Source organism: Aspergillus chevalieri, chromosome 8, assembly GCF_016861735.1.
Source record: "Aspergillus chevalieri M1 DNA, chromosome 8, nearly complete sequence".
NCBI classification, from domain to species: Eukaryota; Fungi; Ascomycota; class Eurotiomycetes; order Eurotiales; family Aspergillaceae; genus Aspergillus; species Aspergillus chevalieri.
The window spans coordinates 1311027-1333208 of NC_057369.1; the positions used below are offsets into that span (position 1 = coordinate 1311027).

At 50.4% G+C, this 22182-nt stretch overlaps 6 protein-coding genes across 6 annotated transcripts; 2 read left to right on the forward strand and 4 right to left on the reverse strand.

Annotated features, from left to right (window-relative positions):
• Positions 1–978: 978 nt before the first annotated feature.
• On the reverse strand, positions 979–1981 carry ACHE_80445A (uncharacterized protein; the record flags this gene model as incomplete). Its single annotated transcript, XM_043283816.1, has 4 exons — positions 979–1268; positions 1325–1484; positions 1538–1885; positions 1946–1981. 4 exons carry the CDS (start codon positions 1979–1981, stop codon positions 979–981), a joined length of 834 nt encoding a protein of 277 aa, XP_043141058.1.
• Positions 1982–2357: 376 nt separating this feature from the next.
• Positions 2358–6410, reverse strand: ACHE_80446A (HECT domain protein; the record flags this gene model as incomplete). Its single annotated transcript, XM_043283817.1, has 2 exons — positions 2358–6150; positions 6217–6410. The coding sequence occupies 2 exons, from the start codon at positions 6408–6410 to the stop codon at positions 2358–2360; spliced, it is 3987 nt and encodes a 1328-aa protein (XP_043141059.1).
• Positions 6411–6972: 562 nt separating this feature from the next.
• On the forward strand, positions 6973–8429 carry ACHE_80447S (putative C2H2 finger domain protein; the record flags this gene model as incomplete). The annotated part of the gene is made up of 3 exons (XM_043283818.1): positions 6973–7067; positions 7134–8358; positions 8412–8429. 3 exons carry the CDS (start codon positions 6973–6975, stop codon positions 8427–8429), a joined length of 1338 nt encoding a protein of 445 aa, XP_043141060.1.
• A 512-nt stretch (positions 8430–8941) lies between these two features.
• On the reverse strand, positions 8942–11316 carry ACHE_80448A (putative DUF21 and CBS domain protein (Mam3); the record flags this gene model as incomplete). The annotated part of the gene is made up of 3 exons (XM_043283820.1): positions 8942–10692; positions 10764–10977; positions 11050–11316. 3 exons carry the CDS (start codon positions 11314–11316, stop codon positions 8942–8944), a joined length of 2232 nt encoding a protein of 743 aa, XP_043141061.1.
• A 1440-nt stretch (positions 11317–12756) lies between these two features.
• ACHE_80449S (uncharacterized protein) lies at positions 12757–15315 on the forward strand (the record flags this gene model as incomplete). Its single annotated transcript, XM_043283821.1, has 1 exon — positions 12757–15315. The coding sequence occupies one exon, from the start codon at positions 12757–12759 to the stop codon at positions 15313–15315; it is 2559 nt and encodes an 852-aa protein (XP_043141062.1).
• Positions 15316–19384: 4069 nt separating this feature from the next.
• Positions 19385–20358, reverse strand: ACHE_80450A (uncharacterized protein; the record flags this gene model as incomplete). Its single annotated transcript, XM_043283822.1, has 2 exons — positions 19385–20131; positions 20200–20358. The coding sequence occupies 2 exons, from the start codon at positions 20356–20358 to the stop codon at positions 19385–19387; spliced, it is 906 nt and encodes a 301-aa protein (XP_043141063.1).
• Positions 20359–22182: the final 1824 nt, after the last annotated feature.

The following is a 22182-nucleotide window of genomic DNA, read 5'->3' on the forward strand; positions in this document are numbered from 1 at the left end:
AGCACCACGGTAAGGTACGAGCTCTTGCTGGGGAAGAAGAAAAAAAAAAAAAGTATTGGACGTGTCTTCTGTATGCAGTCAGCCAACAAAGTTAGGGAGGTGGTACGCGTACCTGTCTTTGCATGGATTTTGTACACCGTATACTCTGGGGAGTGCATGGGTTCGGCATAGCCAGGCATTACAATGAACCTATACTCATTAGCCGGAGACAGGAGAGGAGACTCACTGATATCTGAAGACCAAGAACTGTATCAATAAAATTGTTTGATTCAACAAAGTCGGAACAAGAATACCAAGAAAGATAGTGTTGAACCTAAGTCTAGTGCAACATCATTAGCCAATACAGGGGAGAAGAAGACTGACCTTGATGCCTCGTTGAATGACATTGTCCTATTAAAGAATTGACACTGAACTGAAGCCAAGCGGCATATCAGCACTATGCAAGAAATAAGAGTGCATGGGAAAGAGATATAGAATCAAACCTGGCACCACCCGAGCAATATTCAAGTCCTTTCTCGGAATCCAAGATCGATAGTCATGCCTATACAGAGATCAGTCCTGTTCCAGCTAGCGAAAGGGCTTACCGTTAAACATTGTATTGCATAGCAATCGCAATCCATGCAAAGACATGACCGCCTGCTGTCTGCTTCTGTTATCTAACTCACTCAAGTCCATCGAGGTTCTTATAGATCTCTCAAAACCTCGAGTTTTGTTCTGCCACATGCGAAGAGAATGAATGGCCATTGTTACCTTATTCTTTGTGTGTGACGGAATTGTATATTGCAGAAGATGTCGGTGCTTTGTACAATTTGTACAATCATCTCAAAGAACTATTTCTGTCTGAAACCCTTCACCTCGAAGATACCCAGATAAAACACATAAAGACTCGCATTAACCAGATCTTTTCTTACTCTATTATCTATCATCTCTATTATTCCAGTTCTTGTTGAAGATGAACCAAAAATAACCCTTTATACTCTATACCCTCACCCCACCGACCTCTTTCCCACCAGGCACCTTCGCAGCCTCTCTCTCCGCCGTACTAAGCTGCAACCCCTGGTCTTCCCATCCCTGCGTACCAAGCTTGTACAGAGTCCTCTGGCGCTCGCGGTGGGGAGTGGGACCGTCCTTTCCGCGACGGTTGCGGGATTCCGTTGTCTCGACGAGAGTTGCGTTGTCGCCTTCCAGCGCGTAGCCTTCGAGATCATCTTTGTGCTCCTCTTCGGAGAAGACGTAAGTGCGGTATTCGGTGTTGGCCCAGCCGGTTCCTGTGCGGCCAATGAGCGAAAGTGCATTCGGTGTTGGGGGTTTAAGCGGGGCATACCCTGGTACTGAGAGCTATCCTCCCAGTCCTCGGTGAGATAATGCAAGAAACCACCATGGGTCACCACGACAATCTCCTTCTCGGGTCTGGCCTTTAACCAACGTCTCGCGTCGCGCGCACGATCCTTGATCGCCTGGTTGGTGGGCTGATAGCGACCTTCCTACTACTCGTTAGTCTCCCCTCACTCCTCTCACAGGAAAAGGCAAAACGCACGAACTTATTATTCCACCCATCCCTTAACAACCCCAAATCAACCGGCAACCCCTTCTCCACAAACTCCTCCTTCAAAACCTCCGGGTCACTCCCCGTATCACAAGGAACGTCACTGGTCTCCTGCACGTCCGGCAACGCAATCAATTTCACATCATCGCCCTTTTCAAAGGCAGGCTCGAAGCTGTGCAGCGCTGTGTAGAGGGTTCTGCGCAGCGGGGAGGCGGTTACAAGCTCGATGCGCTCGTGGTAGGGGAAGGCGTGGCGGAGGGTGCGGCATTGTTCGTGGCCGAGGTCGGTGAGGGAGGGGTCGTGGATTACGTGGTTTGCTGTTGAGAGGTTGTGAACGCCCTGTTGCTTCGGGTTAGTTTTGTGAATTTTTTTTTTGATATATTTGACGGAGGGAGGTACCTGCGCATGGCGGACTAGGTGGATGACAGGAGGCATGTTGGTGAGGAACTGATCGCGGGGTATGAAGAGATCAAGCAAGGATTGAAGTATTCAGGAGAAGAATCCCCCAGAGCAATATAATCCTCAGGAACCTGCTGTTCTGGTAGAACTGATACCAGAGTATGAGAAGAAAGGGACGATGCGAATGTGATGAAATCCCCAGAGGCGATTCTGACTCAGGCCGGACCACAGCTGCCCGCCATCCCCGGATTTTACACCCCACAGTATATACTTTCCAAAACATTAGAATGAGAAGCCTGAATTGAATATGATACCCCAAAGATGCTCCTTCCTCTATATATCAAGTAAATATACTAAATGTACACTATGGGTATGTCCAATAATGCCGAAATGCCGAAATATTATGAACCAACTATGCAACGCCAAAGCCCCGGGCATTTTCCAAAGCTTTGTTTAACTTCTCTTCCAATACGCTCTTGCAGGAATATTCCGGCAGGAGAAGCCGGCCGAAACAAGTTAGACTGGTTGGAAGGCGCTGCAATCGAGTTAGTATGGAGCAAAACCGGAAGATAGATGAAGGAAAACTTACAGCATCCCCCACTCCGTTCTTCTGGATAACGAACATTATGCTCGCAATCCCGTTAACAGGCACGCGGTCGCTTGCTGTGACAAACTCCAGAAGTTGCGCTTTTTTCTCCGCCGAGAATTTCTGCACAATGCTCCAGAAATCCCGGATAACAGGGTGGCTCGGACCGAATCCACCCTCATACCGCGCGTGCTGTTCGAGCTCTTTCACGTTAATCTCCTGGATCCCCTCGACGACCGTCTTCAATGCCTCCGGAGTAAAGATTGACAAGGCAGATCGATCGAGACAGGTGTAAAACCCCCGCGCGAATGCCTCATACTGCGGCCGGATTGACTTATCCGTCAGCCAGAAGATATAGTCCTTGACGAATTGATGGCGATTCTGGTTTGTCACGAGACACGCTTCTTCGGCCGGCGGCGTAGGAGACTGTATTGAGATCGAGCCTTCCATGGATTTGGCAAAGTCCCCATGTGACGACTCGCAGGACATGAGTTCCGTCGCTTCGGCAGCCATCGAGGAGGGCGGACTCGGGTTCGCGCGGTCTCCGTAATGAGGGACGTCCGACCAGGCAGTTGAGTATTTACCATCAACAGGCATGGATCTCGACGGCAGCGGCCACATGGCGTCTCGGTCGACTCGCTGCATGTCAACAGTCTCCACGCGTCCGAAGGCTTCAAAACTGAACTCGTAGGTTCGCATGAAGATGTCTCCCACGTCACTGTCCTGCCATGTCAAAAGCCCCTCGAGACCCTTGGCTAGTTCAGTCCAGCCATCCTGTATTTGGTCCAGGTGCTTCACCTTGAGGCCAAGTAATTTGCGGTAGAAGGCAACCGGAAAGTTAACCGGTAGGGTTAGACCGTTATACACCGCAAGAGACAGCAAAAGCCCAAGGAGTTCGAATTTATAAAGCGGCTCCAACGAGCATGGCTGGAACCATGAGATCCGCGTACGCGGGTCGACGGTAAACATGCCGTAAGACGGATCCAAAGCCTCTGCCATGAGCACTCGGAAGAACTCCTGCTGTACACCACCATGGTCGAGGCCTTCCTCGCCCTCATCCATGCCCATCTGCACCTTCAACGGACGCATCAGCTCGCGCTTTTCGCGTCGCCAAAGCTGATTCAGCGCATCAGTAACGACGTTGTCGCGTCGTACAACCAGGACCAAGTATGTCGACATCGATGTCTTCATCCGCGACAGCAGGGATACGTCGTCATTGACATGGATGGGGCCAAATGCCGTCTGAGTGACATGACGGGTTGTAGTCATCGCAGATTCGTAATATTTGGACATGACGGAGTAATTCAAAGCACGGAAGTAGATGACCAAAGCCGGTGGTGGAAACAAAAACGAGTATGACAATAGATGCATAGTCTTGTTGTTATTAGACATGGTCCCTAGCCATTCCACAGGCATCTCCAGAGGATCCAGCCTCTCTGCAAAAAATTGCGTGTGAAAGTCTTCAGGGACAAGACCGAGACGATTCCGTTCTCTGTACAGTGTCGAAAGAATCTGCACCGCGCCTCCAACAGCACTGCTTCGTGGGACCTGTGGATTGCCGTCCCATTCACGAAGTAGAAGTGTACGCAGCCACTCTGTAATGATCGCAGGAGCACCTGGATGCCGGACAGTGTGAGTGACATCGTACTCCTGATCCGTGGGGCAGGTTGTCAGGTACTGCTCGCTGAGATTATCCACAATCAAGTCCAAGACGCTGCGTTTGGGCGCGAAGGTAGAATCGCGTGCTTTTGAAATTTCATGGAACGCTAAACGCGCCGTCAAGGCGCGAACTAGACGATTCGCAAGCCGGAGAGCAAGGTCATGCTCGAATTTGTCAGTGACCTCCGTGACCAACTCAGCACTTGTAGACGGAAGTTTCCGCATTTCAGCATCCGCAGCCACCGTGCCAATAGCACGCATCCGAAGAATGCCCCGCCATGTTGAAGCGTCCACCTCAGGAAGCGATCCAGCCAAGGCGAAAAGTGCAACTGTGACTATATGAGCCGCATTCGCATCTGTGACGTGCTCTTCCTGTGTGTTATCAGAAGCTCGACGCACCAGTATAGGAGCTGATACGGGTGCTGCTATGCTCGAAGTTGCTGATGAACGTCGCGAATGTCTGCCAGACATGGGTAATTCCTTGGGAGGAACAAATAACTTCCCCACAGCACCCCACAGGCTATGTAAGACCATATCCCAGGGGCATACAGTTGTGAGCTTGCGGAGTGACGATTGGATCTCTCGGAAATCAAGGCGTGGCGACCTGTCTTTCCCGTTGTTATTGCCGCTTGCACCTTTTCGAAAGCAACGCAAGATCTGCCTCGGACCGCTTAATGAATAAAATACTGACTGGGCGACAAAGGCGAACGCCTGCTGCTGGCGTGGTGTTGCAGAAAACCAATCAGAACCATCGTAGTTACCGGTAAGTTCCATATATTCGAGTTCTTCTTTCCATCGCTGAGCTTCTTCTTCAGACTGTATCATGACTTGCCCTAGCCCATCGACAATCTCCTTTGAGAGATGTGTGACTGTCTGAACTGTCGGTACAGTTTCCTTTTGACAAGGTTGCGACTTGCGCTTCGGCTTGCGGTCACTGGGTGACTGGATCTCTATTGGCGGCTCTGGAGTGACTGCTGGAGGTTGTCGATTCTCAAAGCTTTGGACGTCATTCAAGAGTTTCGATCCATCCCAGGAGACACGTCTCTCTTTCTTCTGTCGCTCAGATGGCTTGATACCATTAACTTCCTCCGTTCTTCCCCGATGTTTTTGGGGGCGATGTTTCAGTGCCGGCGGCGAGGGCAGGTTGGTGTATTCAGTCGTAGTTGGGTGCGCATTTATAGAAAGCTTTTTAGCCGGCTTTCGCTCCGGATGCACCTTTTCTTCAAAGCTCGACCGCGGACCCTGACACCATTGATCCGACTCTGTGAGCGAAAGGCGTTTCACATGTTGGTTGGGCAGCTTTACCTCCACCGCAGCCGGTTGACGGCTAGAGGTCCGCGGCGAATAAGTGCAGTAATTCCCACTGGGAGTACCAGAATACCTGCGACTCGGGGGACGCTCGTCCTTTTTAGAGTCGGATTTGCTGGGGTGACTGTCCAGTTTTGGGGGATGAGGCGCAGGTTGCGTTGGCGCTCGGTCAGGACGTGAATCTAGGGTGTCATGTGAACGCCGCAGAGGAAGCCAGTCGACCATCCGCAAAGACAGTGTGTCGAAGAGATTTTGCGTGAAGGATTTGGGGTCCTTCAACTTCTCCGATGCCGTATATTGATCTGTGGACTTTTGTATATGGCTGCTGGCCTGCGCGACCTCTGTAGAGGCACTTTCCTGTTGTGCTATCGAATTCCCATGCTTTCCCGTCTCGTCGCGCTCCGGAAGTCCACGGCTATGTCTTCTAGATCGACGTGGGGCATCATGCGGCGATTCCCAGAACGATCTGGGAGGATTGCGACAAAGGCCGTTCTCGGCATTATCCAAGCTTGCTAGGTAGCAGGCCAGTGTCCGGGCGCTTAACTCGGTGTAGCGACGAAACGGTCCTTCGGTAACTCTCCTCCGGTAACTGGCACAAGTCGATGTAAGGCAGTTGGGATCCTGACATCCATAAAGAACTTGGTTTTTATATCTATCATAGTCAAAATTATCAGCGCCTCTAGCGCTTTAGTATATTTGTTTGCCCGAGGACACTCACCTGCGAACCAAAAGATGAAACTGCCTCCGTCGATCATCGCGATACCACGGCAAGACCTGGGCCGGATGCGACACTTCGACTGTATTCTGAACGATAACCTCCGGTGCATTGGGCGGGAGTTTCGACCGGTAGAACTGCGGACTGTCGCGCGCAACATCTGGCAATCTCTCTGAAGCTCCGCGGAGCCTGGTCATCTTCGCGGTCTAATAGGGCGCATGCCTGACGCGGGAGCCAGAGTGGCAGGAGTTATTTGTTTGTAAAGAAGCCCCAGCCACGTAAACAAGGCCCAGTAGAGTTTTCAAGAAAACACAAGCCGCGAAGACAACCTGACGACTGATATCATCATCGTCTGTATCAGCATTACCGGCATCATCACCGCGGTCGTCCGCCACAAGTGCACGTGATCTTCCCCGGAATCGGAGTGGATGTACTATATTCCGATAGGGTCATTTACTAAGCGGGACTAAACCAAATCGGGATAGCACGTGCAGAACGTCATTGCCACCGCCGAAAAAGGAAAATCTCGATTTTCAATCCAGACTTCGACAGTCAACAGCCACTCCAGGCACTCACCACCACTCTAGGCTCCCATTGAAACTGGAATATCTCTGGACGGGCAGCCTCTTTTGTGTCTCTGACTTTCATCTTTTGTCTCCCGTTCCTCTTGCGCCGACAACGATCATTCGCAAGACCCAACCCCGCTACTGAAAATCATCTCACATCAAAAGAATACCCGCGTTGAATCATCCCCTTAAAATGGACGGTTCCTCCCTTCCCTACACTTGCAATACCTGCCTGGTCGCTTGGCGCAGCAGCCAGGTCCAGCGTGAACATATGCGCACCGATTGGCAGTACGTCCATTTCCCATGTCTCTAAGATACAATCCCTAAAATACATAACGGTACTAACTTCACTAGCTTGTATAACGTGAAGCGCCGTGTCGCTTCCCTGCCCCCCGTTTCGCTCCCAACATTCAACGAGAAGGTTCTCGCCGTTCAAGCATCTTCCACCGCCGCTGCCGCCAAGGCCTCGTTCGAAAAGACCTGCGTTGCCTGCCAGAAGACCTTCTACAGTGAGAACTCGTACCAGAACCACATCAAGAGCTCGAAACACAAGTCGCGCGAGGCACGGATGAGCCGGGAGCACGCCGATGATGCCTCCTCTGTTATGAGCTCGACCTTCTCGCTCGGAGAGCCGATTAACAAGACCCAAGAAAATGACGTTTCCAAGGCTGCTGACAGCCTGAAAGCAGCAACAATTGAAGAGGAGGATGAAGGAGAGGACGAGCCTGATAACGGAGAGTTCTCGCCATCTCGCTGCCTGTTCTGCAATAACAAGGAATCTGATATGAACGCCAACATCGAGCACATGCTCAAGAGCCACGGCATGTTCGTCCCCGAGAAGGAGTACCTTGTCGACGCTGAAGGTCTTATCAAATGGCTCTACCGCAAGATCAACGAGAACAACGAATGTCTCTACTGTCACGCCATCCGGAACAACCCAGCTGGCGCCCGCACACACATGCGCGACAAGGGTCATTGCATGATTGCTTTCGAAACCGAAGACGAACAGATTGAGATTGGCCAATATTACGACTTCCGGAGTACTTACTCTGATGACGATGACGACGACTCCACCAGCGATGTCGCAGACGGCGGAGTCAAGGTCACATCCGAAGGCGATGACGACGGCTGGGAAACCGACGCCTCCTCCGTCGACGAAGAGGAAGACGAACAAGAAGAGGAGCAGAAACTAGCCCTCAGCCGCAAGAACAATGCCGTCGTCCTCGAAGACGAATTCGAACTCCACCTCCCCTCCGGCCGTACAGTCGGCCACCGCTCCCTCGCCAAGTACTACCGCCAGAACCTACACAACTATCTCACGCCATCTGAACGCGAAGAGCGTCAACTCGCCATTGAAAATGGCGAGATCGAACCCGAAGAGCCTAAGCCCCGAGGCCGCAATCTCAACCGCGCGGTTGTTTCCCGCGCCAACGGTGGCTCGGGCATGGTTGGTGTTCCGGAGCCGCAGAGACGGGCTGTTACCAAAGCCGAGCACAAGCAGAATGACCGTGCCCAGCGACAGGAGTTCCGATACCGTGCCCGTGTTAACAGGGCTGCTAACCACCAGAAGCACTACCGGGTATGTTCTTCATTATCCCGTTCATATATATACTTGACTGACGGAGTTTCCAGGATCCCCTCCTTCAATGATTCCGTGTGCGAGTGGAGGAAATTGGTTGCACATGGTGGTCTCTTTCACACCATGAATGTTATGTTTCTACGTTTGATCTGTTTACGAATCCCTCTTTCTATCCTGCATATGCTTTTCCTTATGTTTATGTCTGAGGGGCGTGGTGTTTATTCCCATATGGGAAATGAAAAATGTCTTCTGGATCACATTTCGTCCCACGGTAAATGCATTTTGGTAACTAGCCAAGTCGGAGACCTGTTACGTAGTGAGTCCCATCGCAAGCAAAGTACAATCGAATCAGATCCTCCCCGTGAACCATGTAAGGTAACGCTATCGTACAAGGCAAATCAACTCAGATGCGAGTAAGTGAAGTTTTGAGCATATCCGCCGTTTAAAGAAACGAGGAAGATAAATATCTGCAAAGAACTATTCTTACATGTTGCAAATTGGCTATGGAACAAATGGAAATAAAGAAAAAAAAAATCAGAAGAATGTAGCGATCAGCAAAGAAGCAGCAAAAGTAGGTCGTTTATCAAGACAGAAGAGGCTGCTGTTCATTTGCACCAGCATCAGAAGACTTGTTTTGACCAGCACGCTTCTTTCGGCGACGCTTCTTCTTCGCTGCATTACTACTCGTGCCAGTGTTAGAGCCCTTGTCGTCAGCCTTGGCGCTCTGTTGGATAGGAGGTTCTGCTTTGCCGGTGTTGGGCGGGCTGGTTTGTCCTTCATCGCCTTCTGATGAGCTGGTCGTGTGGAGGACAACTTTGCGGATACCGTTGACGTCGATCACTTGCTCTGTGATGCTGCCACTGCGAGCGGGACCGGGGTGCACGTAATTACCAGGTTTCAGAGCTTTAGCAGACTGCGAACTTCCTGAGCGGATGCTAGCATGGGCGCTTCCCTGCCTAGATGGTGGTGGTCGGGAATGGTCATCCTGCTCTTCGCGAACGGGCTCTGGAACGGATAATTGTGGGTTGTCTTTCAGTTTTGGAGGGGTGGGTGTGTCTTTGGATCTATCAACCGCGGGTCCGATGGTGCCATAGCCCAGTTTGACAGCATGAACACCATCACTGGCATCCATGCCGGCAGACTGCAAGAGTCCCGCACCAATTCCTCCAGCCAAGCCCACTGTGGCATGCTGGGTTGAAGCAGCTTCAGAGTTGCTCTGGCTCGAGTCGAATTCTATTTGTCCCGAGCGGGAGGGAGACATGCCACCACGTTTGATCTTCACGTTTTGGTACCGAGTTTGTCGCGGCCGACTGGCCAGATTCGATGGTCCCAAGTGTTTGAGATGTTCGCGAATTTCGTCTGTCGCACCACGTTGTGTGACCAAGCCACCTTTCCAGTCCGAGTCCCTGCCCGTACTTTGCCTGCGCAGTTGGAAACGGGGCTGAGGAGCTTCGAGAGAGCGGCGGCGGAGGTTGGAAACATCCTTCTTTGAAGGTGATTGGGTTTCACTACCAACGTCGACTAATTCGCCCTGAGGCACTGTATTGAAGGTCGGGGGTTCTTCGACGATTCTTCCCTTGGGGACACGGGACTTGGGGGCCGGCGTCATGCGTCGGATCGCCTTGTGGACGTCAACAAAGACATCAGACTCATCGATAATTTCCTCTCCAATCAACTCCTCGATCACATCTTCCAGCGTCACGACACCCAACGCTCCACGATCCTCACTGGGATATTCGGAGACAAGGACCATATGTGACTTGCCCTCTTGAAAAAAGTTCACGATATCCAAGCAGCTAGTTTCGGGACGGGTCTCCGGGAGCGTGGCCAAGGCAAAATCCCGTACTCTTTTACCATCCTCAGGGTCGTAGGTAATGAGCATCTTCACCAGCAGCATGCCGACAAAGTTCAGCGGGTTATCTGGGGCGTGAATGGGAATGCGGGAATAACCCTGGGAAAGGATGATATCCATCGTCTGCTCATCGAGGACGGTGTCGAAAGACATTGTGAAAACATCGTCCATTGGGGTCATGATGCTGCCGACGGATTTCTCCTTTAGATCCAAAACCGCACTGATGATGGTGACCTCATCGGAGTTAAGCTGTTCCCCGGCTTCACCCAAGGTCTTGTGCAGCGTGACCAACGTTTTCAGCCCGGCCTTTTTGTAAATCGTGCCATGGTCTTCGCCCAGCAACTTGTCGAGCAGCTTGGCAACAGGCCACGCGATGGGTGACATAATATACATTAGAGCCAAGACAGCAGGCGCCATCCAAGCTCCGATGGGAAGACCGTAGCGAACGCATATCGACTGAGGAACAACCTCGCCGAAGATGACTAGAAAAAGCGTTTGCAGTTAGTTATGATGATACGAATGGTCACACAAACCAGAAATGCAGGAACCGTACCAATCAAGACAGTACTACCCAGAACCGCCGGCCAACCACCTCCTAGCGATCGGTCCAGGACAATAGGTAAAGTTTCGTTAGTGATCACATTGCTGAGAAGTAGGGTAACTAGAACCCAGTGCTTTCCCTTTTTCAGGAGATTGAGCACGCTGGCCGCATTTTTTCGCTCAGAACCTTCGCCCGAGGTTTGAATGACTTGGAGATAGACTTCATCCTATAGACGGACATAATCGTATTAATATCCGCATGCTGTTCCTGGCGATCACATGCAACGGTGTAAGCTTACCTGGCCCATCAAAGCAATTGTCAAACCGGCAAAAGCGCCTCCGCTCAAGACAAGAGCAGCGGCAATTCCTAGATAAAGCCATAGACTGGGATCATTGGCGGGTTTAGAGGGCTCTTCGGAGATGCTGATAAACGGGCGAGACGGGGAGTGGCCGGTCGGAGCGGCAGAAAGGAGAGGCAATTGGCATAACGCAAGGAAAAACACGCGAGCCAGACCGAGAATAATAGGCCTGGAGGCCATATAACGATACCCAGCAGGTGTAGCCATAACCGTGCGGGAAGAAAAGGCAGGACGGAGGGACGGCGTCACTGGACGGACATTTCTTCCGATTTTTTTTCTTCGTAAATTGAACGACAGACGGAGGTGGAGACTAAAAAAGGACGGAGTGACGATAAAACAAACTACTATCGAAAGTAGGCTGCGGCGCAGGGAGGATCGGGACCGTTTCGACGCGCAGACGATATCGGCTCGGGGCAAACTGCCGACTGTGCTCTGGCGAATGACGTGCGACTGCGGACAACAGCCTTACCAACAGCGCAAAAGGTCAGAAAGCAGTGAGATGTTAATTAAGCCAGCACAATGAACAATTCACGATGGAATTATGCAGGAAGAGGAATGGAATGTTTGAGAGGAGAAAGAGAGAAGAAAAACAGGGAGATGATCGAGGTTGAGCCCAGCTGAAGGCGGCGAGGGTCTGGACCAATCACACGGTGGGGACAAGATACCTGAGGCATCATATGATCTCCCGCCAAGAGACCTACTCCAACATCCAGTGACCGGTTATTGTGGCTATTGTGGCCATTCTGGCTATTGAGGCTACCCAGACTACCCAGATGCATAGTGTAGTATGTACTCACGGGGATATATCGCATGAGGGTTCAGTGAACGGGCAGACCTCGCCAAGACCTTCCTATGCTGCGCTAACCCTAAGTGTCTGTACTAGCGTTTCTCTCGAAGAGATTATTTCACTTTTATATTATCATTATTATCATTCCATATTAGAGGAAAGGTCTGTAGCGTATGTACATGCCCTACAAACCAGAGTAGCAGTTGTATAAAATCCATGGCTCAGCAAGCGGGATATATATCAAAACGAATTTGAGAGCTCCCCAAACAGATATATTGCCCAGAAATCCTGTAATGGTGAACTGTTACATATTCAGTATATATAATTCTATACCACTTAGCAAGTCGCCCACTATCCATTACCTTATTATCGTTCAAGAAACGTCTCGATAGGGCTTTCCTATCCAACGACGTAAACGAAAGGATCTGTATCTTCCTAGCTCAAGATATGCCAGCGGCAAGGATAATTTGACTCGATAATCATTCACTAACTTGCGTATGCATGACTATGGCAACTTCCGTTATAAACGCGGCTTGGTGAGTCAAGCCCTAATATCATTCCCAAGCTGGTGAATGAATTCTGGCTGGTCCAATCAAAATTCGTAGATTGCCCTTTGTTTGCTTTGTATGCTACCTTCGAGAAGCATTCACTGAGCTTCGCGATTTTCTCGAATGCTGGCTTGGACTCGTTTATTTACGTATAAATACTGTACTATCTTTTCTTTTCTCCTATCTCCTCTCTTCCTCTTCTCTCCATCTTTCCTCTCCATCTTCCACTACGCTTACTGCTTTCAGCAGCATTACCATCATCTCGATACTTTCTTCCTCCTCCCTATCTCGATCACGGTCTGCTCTATCACCATGACCACCTCCTTTGAGCAACTCTTTCTCTGGGGGGAAATCGAACAAGATCCTCCTTTCCCGGAATTTCTGATGAACATCGTTGCCTACGCCGACCTGACAGCTGGCTCTGCCATCCTTCTCGCGACTCTGATACTCCTCACTCTGGTGATGACGGCTTGGGAAACTATCTCTTTTCTCATCTGTGCGGGCTCGAGGAAATTAGTCATATCTCCCATAAAGACCGCGCTTTCTCTGCTGGGCTGCTACATATGGGAGACCTTTCGCCTTTTGTTGTTTCATGATGACGGCCTGGCAAAGCTCAGACAACGTTTCACCAGCTGGATGGTCGACAGCAGACCATACCACCTCGCACCTTCGTTTGTCGATTGGTACTTTCCCCTCAACCGCCCCATCGCAGCATCTTTTCGTCTATTTGTGACCTGGGTTTGTGGGTTGACGATGTATACAAACGTGCTGGTTCCAGCCGCTCGCTGTCTCCATGGAGTATTTGACGGCTGGAACGCCGATATACATTCGTTCTACCGCCCAGGGGCAATCTCTCGGTACTACCTCGAGGATCGACTTTCCTGGCATGCCCTGTACGATGGCTACTACTGTCTTGGAGAAAGGAAGGGCCTCAACCTACACGAAGACCTCCTTGTGAGCAACTGGCAGTTACTGAGCCGTCTGCTCAACGACGACGGCGAGATTGACCATTACCACGCCATCATGGTCGTGGCGTCCGTGATCTCGCTTGTCATCCTGGCCGCGGTTACATACACCATCGTCCCCGAAACAACTGCTTTCAGGCGCGCCAAGTCGGTCCTCTTGCGGCAGGATTCGCAAACTGATGGACCCCGGCCGCTCACCCAGGCGGAAAGTGACCTCTGGGACATGATCAATGGCTACGAAGGTGACCTGGCCAAAAGGAAGGCTCAGCTCGCGAAGAAGAACAAGCTTCTGGTTTCGACAACCGCAGAACTTCATGCCATGACGCAACAGAAAGAGGAGGGCTGGATCCTCCTAGGAAAATTGACCGCCCATCGCAACGAAGCCGTGGAAGCTCACCAACGCGAGCTATCTAACAACCATCATCTGCGTCAGCAACTTCTCAATATTGGTGGCCAGCTCAAGGTCGCTGAGGGATGCCTACAGGGTAACCGCCAGGAACTTGCTAAAGAACGCCAGCAACTCGCCGCGGAACGGAAGCGACTGGCCGAGGAACGTCAACAGCTTGCGTCCACGCGTCAAAACCTCTCAAAACAGCAGCGGCCTGCCGACGATTACGACTATCTTGTCGAAGAGCGTCAGCGTCTTGATAGCGCGCGCGATCAACTCGCTGCTGAGCGCGCACAAGTCTCTGAAGAACGCAAGCAACTCACCATAGAGCGCCAGCAGCTTGTCCATGAACAGCAGCAACTGATCAAGAAACGTCAGAAGCCCGCATCTCCACGCCAGAAGTCCTCGGACCAACAACATCTTGTCAAGGAACGTCAGGTTCTCGATGACATGCGCGAGCGACTGGATGCTCAGTGCAAGAAACTCACGGAAGACCGTCAGCAACTTGCCGACGAGCATCAACGACTGATCGACGAACACCAAAAATCCGCCATCCAACACCAAGAGCTTCTCGACCGCCAACAGCATCTCTCGATTAACAACCAAGAACTTGCCATCCGCTGCAACGAACTGGCTATCGCCTTGGGAACAGCCCGCCAAGAGTGGGACGCCGCCATGCTGCAGTTGGCCGCCGCAACAGACCAAGTGACGGACCAACAGGACCAACAACTTGCCATCCGTTGTAATGAGCTGCTCGCCTCCTTGGAGATAGTCCGCCAGGAACGAGATGCTGCAATGAATGAGATGATAAACCAGCAGAAAGAGATCGATTCGGTCAACCTGTCCGCAGATATCGCGCGCGTGGAAGCCGAGATAGCCTACGCTCAGTCGGAAGAGAACGAAGCTCGTCTCCAGCAGTCTATTTCTGACCTCAAGAGTGCCTGTGACTTGGCTGTCGAACAAGAACGCTCTGCCACCGAGGAAGCTCGTAAAATAGCTTGCGGTCTCGAAATGGAACTCAACCACTGTCACAAAAAGATCAATACTGCCCTGAGAGGCGCCCAGAGGCACCATGAGCAGTGGGTCGCGTCTCAGAAAACAATCGAGATTCTGGAACGCCGCTTGGCTAAGTACAAGATGTTAGATGCCGGCAGCACGCAGGAAGTTCCCAAACGCAAAATCGGTAATCCGGTTTCGATGTCCGCCGCCTTGGCTGAGAAGGACGTAATCGTCGCAAACCAGCTTGCTCAGATCAACGACCTCATGCGCCAACTCGAACAAGCCAAGCAGGGTGCGCCTCGTCCTGCCGTGCCTGACGGAAAGATTCAGCAGAACTTCAACAAGCTTCGCGCAGCACTGGACAAGGAGCGGAGGGAGAGAATTGAGGACAATGTCCGATGGAGCTCGAAGACCCGCGAGCTGGAGGACGCCAACCAGAAACTCCGTATATTTGTATCGAACGCGAAATCCAAGTCTCCCCGTCGTCCAAATGATCGACGCCCGCCTACTGTTCCGTGATTCCTAGCGGCATATTCTCTTCTTAATACCCACTTTAGGATCTCTTTTATGATATGTTGGGCTGAATTTACTTCACTTCGAATATTAGTCTCCAATCCTATTGCTCTTGTCATGACTTCTCTATTGCCTGTTTTCTTATCTTCAACGGCACTTATGTTTGAGTTCGACCTCGCTCCTGGGGGCTTTGCTTTCGATACTGTTCTCTGAGATATGCTCCCCTCTCGAGCAATATACTGGTATGGCGCCTTAAATGATGTGATTTCTCCAGACTGGATTGCTGACCCTTTTCCAGCAAAACTCGTATAGATCTCCTTGCGTCGCACACACGCCTATTATTTCCTGCTTGGATCTGACCGCGCCTACTGGGTTATCCTTACGGAGACATGAGTCTCATCACCTGGATGCTGGCCCATCAAAACTAACTGTTCTGACGCACTGTCCTTGTACGCTCGCCACCAAACCACTTTGGATTGGGATCTCATTGGTCTTGCAGTCCACAGGGGTCTCTCCGATGCGTGCCTAGTCTTGCCTTGCCCCTCTATTCCGCATATTGAATGCTGTCTTAGACATGCGCTTGACCGTCCTTAGGCACCATACCATTTCGAGACCAAACATCATGCTACATGACTGGAAGGGTCAAAATACCTACAACAAGAGAAAGAAGAGAGGGTCACACTTCCGAAGGAGGTTTACTGTTTATTACGGCTGGGGTACATTTTCTCCTGACGGTATGTCTCGGAACATCGCTAATATATTCGAAGAAATAGTCTACTTATCGGCGATATCCGAAAAAGACAAACAAATGAATTGAGAATTCCTGAAGGAAGACGGTTTGCTCAATCCGAGAACAAAAAAAAAAAGGAAAGCAAAAGAAAGTCTAAAATGTCGGGACGCAGATTTGTCCAGAACAGAAACTCGAAAGAAAACGAATGTGGACGAGTTAGATGTTCGGGAAAGCTAAGGAGCAAGTCTTTGGGTACTGGGGTTACAGCGCTTGGATCTGGGTCCGTTGGTATAGGGCCGGGATTCTGGTTCTCGTTTGACATTCGAGTTTACAACATTGCTTTCCTTTTTGCACGAGATGTGTGTACTGGCAAGGTGTTTGGCAATTTTTTTTTTTTGTCGTGTGGTGGATGGGAATATGTTTGCAGCTGGTGCTGCGGCGATCTTCATGTACTATTCTGTATTATCTTTCTCCTGCAAATACCTGAAGAATCTGCTCGTTTTGACTCACAAGAGCCAATGACGACTACTTCAATACATATGATGGATTATACACCAGATAGAAGCAATTTTCCGGCCATCGAAAAGCATTCGGCGTACTTGAACGGCTTGAATTAGGGCACAGGCCATTACACAAATTAAGATTGTTTTGTGCGTCGTTGGCGTGCCCAAAATCCGTGCAATATAAGAGCCGTGGCGCCCTGAGTTGTTTTGGGGTCTAGCCCCTTACAGATTTAATCATTTAACCGGGGCTCAACTTCATTAAAGATTAAAACTACCAGGTGTTTTTGAAGAGTTGGCACAAATTGGAACCTGGTGCTAGTTTGCAAGGTGCAAATCGGTTCCCACTTTTCTATCACAATTTCGGGCATCTTTCGCACAGAGACGGTCAGGGCTGTTCTCACGTCGCCTTGTGATGCCTTGATCCACCAGTCCGTGTCTGACGCAAGTTTCGGCTTCGATTCTGAAAACCCAGCTTCCATGATCAAGGTTGGCCATAGTTCAGATCTATCAGGGGGGCGCTTCAGGGGTGCAAATTCCTGGTCCGCTCTCTTTGTCCGTGAGGATGTTTCCATGTCGGCGGTGTTGACAGAGTGGTCATAGCCCACCCTGTTCTATGCTGTATGTGCCGGATCATGTCTGAAGCGGGTAGCTCAGGTTCGGGAAACCGGGAGTCGATAATCCGGACTGTACGAGGCTATATGGAAGAGAACTTTGAATTACACTAAAGGGTGATATAGATAGACTATGTCCACCATGACAATAGAATGAGTGCTTGCTTGACTAAGTAAAAGCGTTTCATCGCCATGTGATGAAACCCCTCCGGAGCTCGCTAGACCGGTCCGATATTCATCCGATCTTCACTATTCTCATCAATGTCCTCTGGGCATAACGTAATCGACCACCGAGTGGCTCCGAATTCTACGAATTCTCAACGCTGCAGTTTTCAATGCTTCTTACCACCACGAAATTGGATTTAATTTCTATCTAAAATGATTGAAGCTATTTGCTAGGGCATCTAAGCCTATTATGGCCAAAAGCACCAAAATCACTGCATTTTGTTGGCCTGCGTGGCCTTGATTGTTGTACCTGATTCTCTGTCTGTTCTTGTTCCTCTCTCTGCTCTTGAGCCTGCTTTCTAGCTTCACCCACACATCACCCTTAGAGCGACAACGAGAAAAGGGCAGAATTGACGGTTGGCCGCACTTAACATGTGCTTCAAGTACGGCTGAGCGGACGGGAAGCCCTGTTCTCCACACCCTATGGTCGTATGTACTTGCTATTCAATTGAATAAGAATATGTACCTGTCTTGAGGCTCTGCGCCAGGTATACGACAGGTTCCAGCATAGATACATAAGAAGCATGACAAAGAATACGCGGGATTCTTTTCTAAATTGCCAGAGCATACAATACGAGCTGGTTAGGTTTATCATTGTAACCCTTGATGGGTGGTTTGGCTGCGAAAGTCATATGAACATGGCGTCCTCATGGACATATCAACAACCACACAGCAAAACCCCCTCCAATGCCATGATGAAAATCTTCGACTCTATAACCAGCATGGGTTCCTTTCCTAACTGGTATCGTGCGTACGTTGCAGTATCTCTTTGGGGCTAATGTATCGCAGCATGTTGGTCATCCATACCTTTGCGTCCTCCGTTCCCCAGCTGCGTCGCATCTCTTTCACCAGAAATGCTACCGGCATACCGCTTCCCTATGCTCTACTTCCCCTCATCACGGCTACTGAGCACTTCATGCTCATCTTCTGCACTGCACTGATTGTCCCGGGAGAGCAAAGCTGGCCGAGTGCAGGCGAGTGGTTAAACATATCCCAGGCAGGTATTGTTTGGTGATTTTTATGGTATTATAAGAGACAAAACAGAGAATAAGCTACCTAATTGGGAATGACGTTATATCAGACAATGACTACTCTTTATCTTTTGAGTTTCGGAATTTGTTTGTTTTTTTCCTTCAGATCACACGCGCCAGGAGAAGACCTTTATTTCAGCAACATATATAACGTTCCTGCTCATACCCGCACTTGCCGCTGCTCTATACCAGCCTGTCTACTCAGATGAGGTCGTCAGAAATGCCCGGATCTTCAACCTCTTCCTTACCGTACACCACGCGTACACCAACCCAATCGTGACTTTTTAAGGTATCCCCGCTACAATCCTACAATCCCGAGAGACTAAGAAAAAGGCGGCTCTCTGTGCGTTAAGCCTCGGTGGTCTTACCCACCAAGGACAAATTTTCAACATACTCTCACTCAATTAGGGCTACCGATCGAAAGCCGAAAGCACGGACATCTACTGTTTTATTTTAAATGCACCTTGGGGCTCATATCCGGTAAGCTGCCTCGCGATCGGTAGCAGACTTTGGGAGTGGGACAGGCGTATTTGCAAATGCTGGTGTACTGGCATGACTTGCTCCAGGATGGCGCAGATACTCTTGGGGATGAGAAGGAACTTTATCACAAGGAGGAAAAGCGAAGTAAGGGTGAGCCGTATTAGCGTTCTGATATGGTTTACATCTATTCATGTTTTTGTGGAAGCGTGGTGCAGAGAGCTATGGATTGTCGTTGATATGTGTAGCTTTCCTTAATTCCGTGTACTATAGCTACATGTCCTTGTGTTTAGGCACCATGGCCAACGAATTGATGTTTTAATTCTCATCCATTCCACTTCGATCGAGGCCATAACACCTTTCTAATCGATTGACTCGAGAATAATTATACAGGCTGCTCCCTGTCATCAGAATGGTGCCGTATGTGGTAGCAGTCGGACCACACGCCCATTCTTCCATTATCCGTAAAAACTCCGTAAGAGCCTGAAAGCTGCTCAATCATAGGATTTGTTGGCGACGTGACATGACCATGCTAATAGCATCTAGAGCCGTACATTCAGGCCCAAGTGTGAAGGCCGACATACTATGATCAGTATGGCCCTGCGACTCACGCCCTCTCCGTTCCAATTTAAGACCACTTAAAAACGTTTGCGGCCCACTCAGTTCCCTCTTCGCGGTGGACGTGTCCAAGTCATCATTAGAGCGGAACAACTTCCCCGGTTTCTCTTGTCCTGCAGCCACATCGCGTTCCTGCATTGGCGGCGGCGGTCGCGTATAAAGTTCCAACAACGTGCGAAGCTTGTCTGACACGCCGTCCGGCAAGTTGCGGTAATTCAGGGATCCAAGCGCAATAAGCGCGCGCCGGATCATGTGCACCGGTTGGCCGTGCCATGGTCTCGGGGACAGGTTTGGCTTGAATCCGGTTGCGTAGAACCTCATCAGTATGTATGGTGCGTATAAGCCGCTTCCTTCTAGTATTTCTCCGTTTGCTATTTGGTGGTCTTTATATTGGTCTTTTGTAGGGCATTGGCGGGGAACGGAAAAGCCTCCATTTGCTGCTAGTGTTCGCTCTCGGTAGTCTTTTTCTTCGAAGTTGATGAAGAAATCCAAATCGGTGGGGACGATGACGAGTCGAGGGTCTGGGGCGGTATCAAAATTGTTATGGCATGTTGGGCATAGACCAATACCATTGTCAACGTCTCTCAGTGATGTCAACAACAGCTTTTGGTCTATGATTGTTGATAGCTGGAAGGGTCAACACGGACTTGCACTGACAAAAACAGTATAAATTATATCTAGTGAGGGGCACATACAGCTGGATCTTTCTGAGCAATGACATGGCACGCCTCGACTGGAATGCTTTCACAGAACCAACATGTATCCCCAACCAATTCAACGATCTTTCCTTGGGTCGTCCCCGAGAAAGCAGACGAAGCCTTGGACTGAGATGACGAAGATGAAGAGCGTGACATCGTTTCGTTCTGGGTCTTCCCAATTCACTGGACCGGGTTCACAGCTTGGACGTCTTGGGGATCAATTGCGCGTACGCCAATGTATCCATTCGCCTTTGGCATGAGTAAAAGAGAAACAGCAACATCGAATTCGACTGAGAGTTGGACGTCACCTTGGATGAAATGCGGTCAATATGAGGCATTGGTTCCTACGAATGACAACATGATTTGGCAATATGTCATGTGATGTACCGTGTGTGTGTGTGTGTGTGTGTGTGTGTGTGTCTCTATTTAACGTCGAGGGTCGGGTCTTTCCACGCCTCCACGGCTCCTTGGGAGCCTCGGAAGCGGAAAAGCCCTGGTCCCGGTGCGGGACATACGACGGGCAGATCGGAACTGCCTATCTCCTAGCTAAACTACCATCTATCATCTAAATACAGGTAGCTCCCCGCGCGGGGAGCTGCTTGGGTTTTCACAGCTGTGAAGAGCGAACTGAGTGTCTTCAGGTTTTCTTGATACGAAAACTGAGGCAAGGAGAAGTAGGACTGTAGGAGAAAAGAGGGGGGAGAGATGGGAAGAGGAGGGGAAGGGGGGAAGACGAAAAGGAGAAACAGAGAGAAGGAAACCAGAGGTAAGCCTAGAGGTTCCCAGCTTTCATGCATTTAGCATCCTAATGGCGTTTACAGATGGCAGTATAGAATTGTGATCTACCCAGCCAATCTGCATATGCAGTGAACCCGGCCTTTTTGGTGAGGATGTCCACTACTGGTTGTTGGCCCCATGGATGTGCCGCTGTTTTGCGACCCTCTCGGCAGAAATAGAAGTGGGAAGGCTCCTTTCTTCGGCCACATGAGCAAGTTAGCAATGCATCCTCATGCTTGATCCTCATGCTTGAAACGCTCATGATACTCAGCAAAGTCCCCATGACCGCTCCTGGCAGCTAGGAGGCGACCCAGAGCTGCTTGTGGTAGGAGTAGCTCTGGGGGTCGTTTCTCCAAGCCAATTCCAAGGTCTTTATAGCGCCTGGGGGCCTTGTCTGCCCAGTACTGTGTGAAATGTTGCCAGTGCACCCTCCGGGCTGCTCGCTTGGCAGCTGCTATTGAAGCAGGTGGTGGGGACTGCTCCAGGGGAGCTTGGCATCCCATCTTAGCTTCTTTATCTGCCTTGTCATTGCCTTCTATACCTGTGTGGCCAGGGACCCATTTGACCTGCACTGCGCCTGGCCGTACGCCAGGTGCTCTGGGATAGTCTGCCCACGACTGGGCCGTTTCTTGGAAGCTTCTGAAGACAGATTGGCTTGATCCTCCGGGCTGACCCTGGAGTTGTTGTACTGCCTCCAGGTTGTCCAGGCAGATATATAGGTTGGTGGCATGCCAGGGTCGGTGATTTTTGAGAGCTGCCTGCAGACCTAGCAGGGCAGCTCTGGCTTCTGCATCAAAGATCTCCTGATTAGGAAGCTTTGTGTGCCCACTGAAGATCTTGATCCTGCTGGTGCCCCAGTAGGCCACCCAGCCGGCTCCTGCTGCAGTGCTCCCCTTTTCTTTGGACCCATCTGTATAGACAACCAACGATGGTTGGGGGATGGAGCTAAGCCAGGACTGGAAATCCTCCCTGGCCTGTGCCTGTCACAGCGCTCTACTAGGATAATGGAACGTCCAACTCATGGGTTCTACCTAGGTAGCTATCGACGAGAATAATCAACATGAGGAAGGAAGAAAGGAGGTAACGCCATATTTATCAACAAAGCAACAAAGCAAACAACCACACCTCACGTGATAAGCAACCAACGTGACCAGGCCGTCACAGGTGGGATCTTGGAGGCAGAAGTCTCTGGCACTGCCAGGA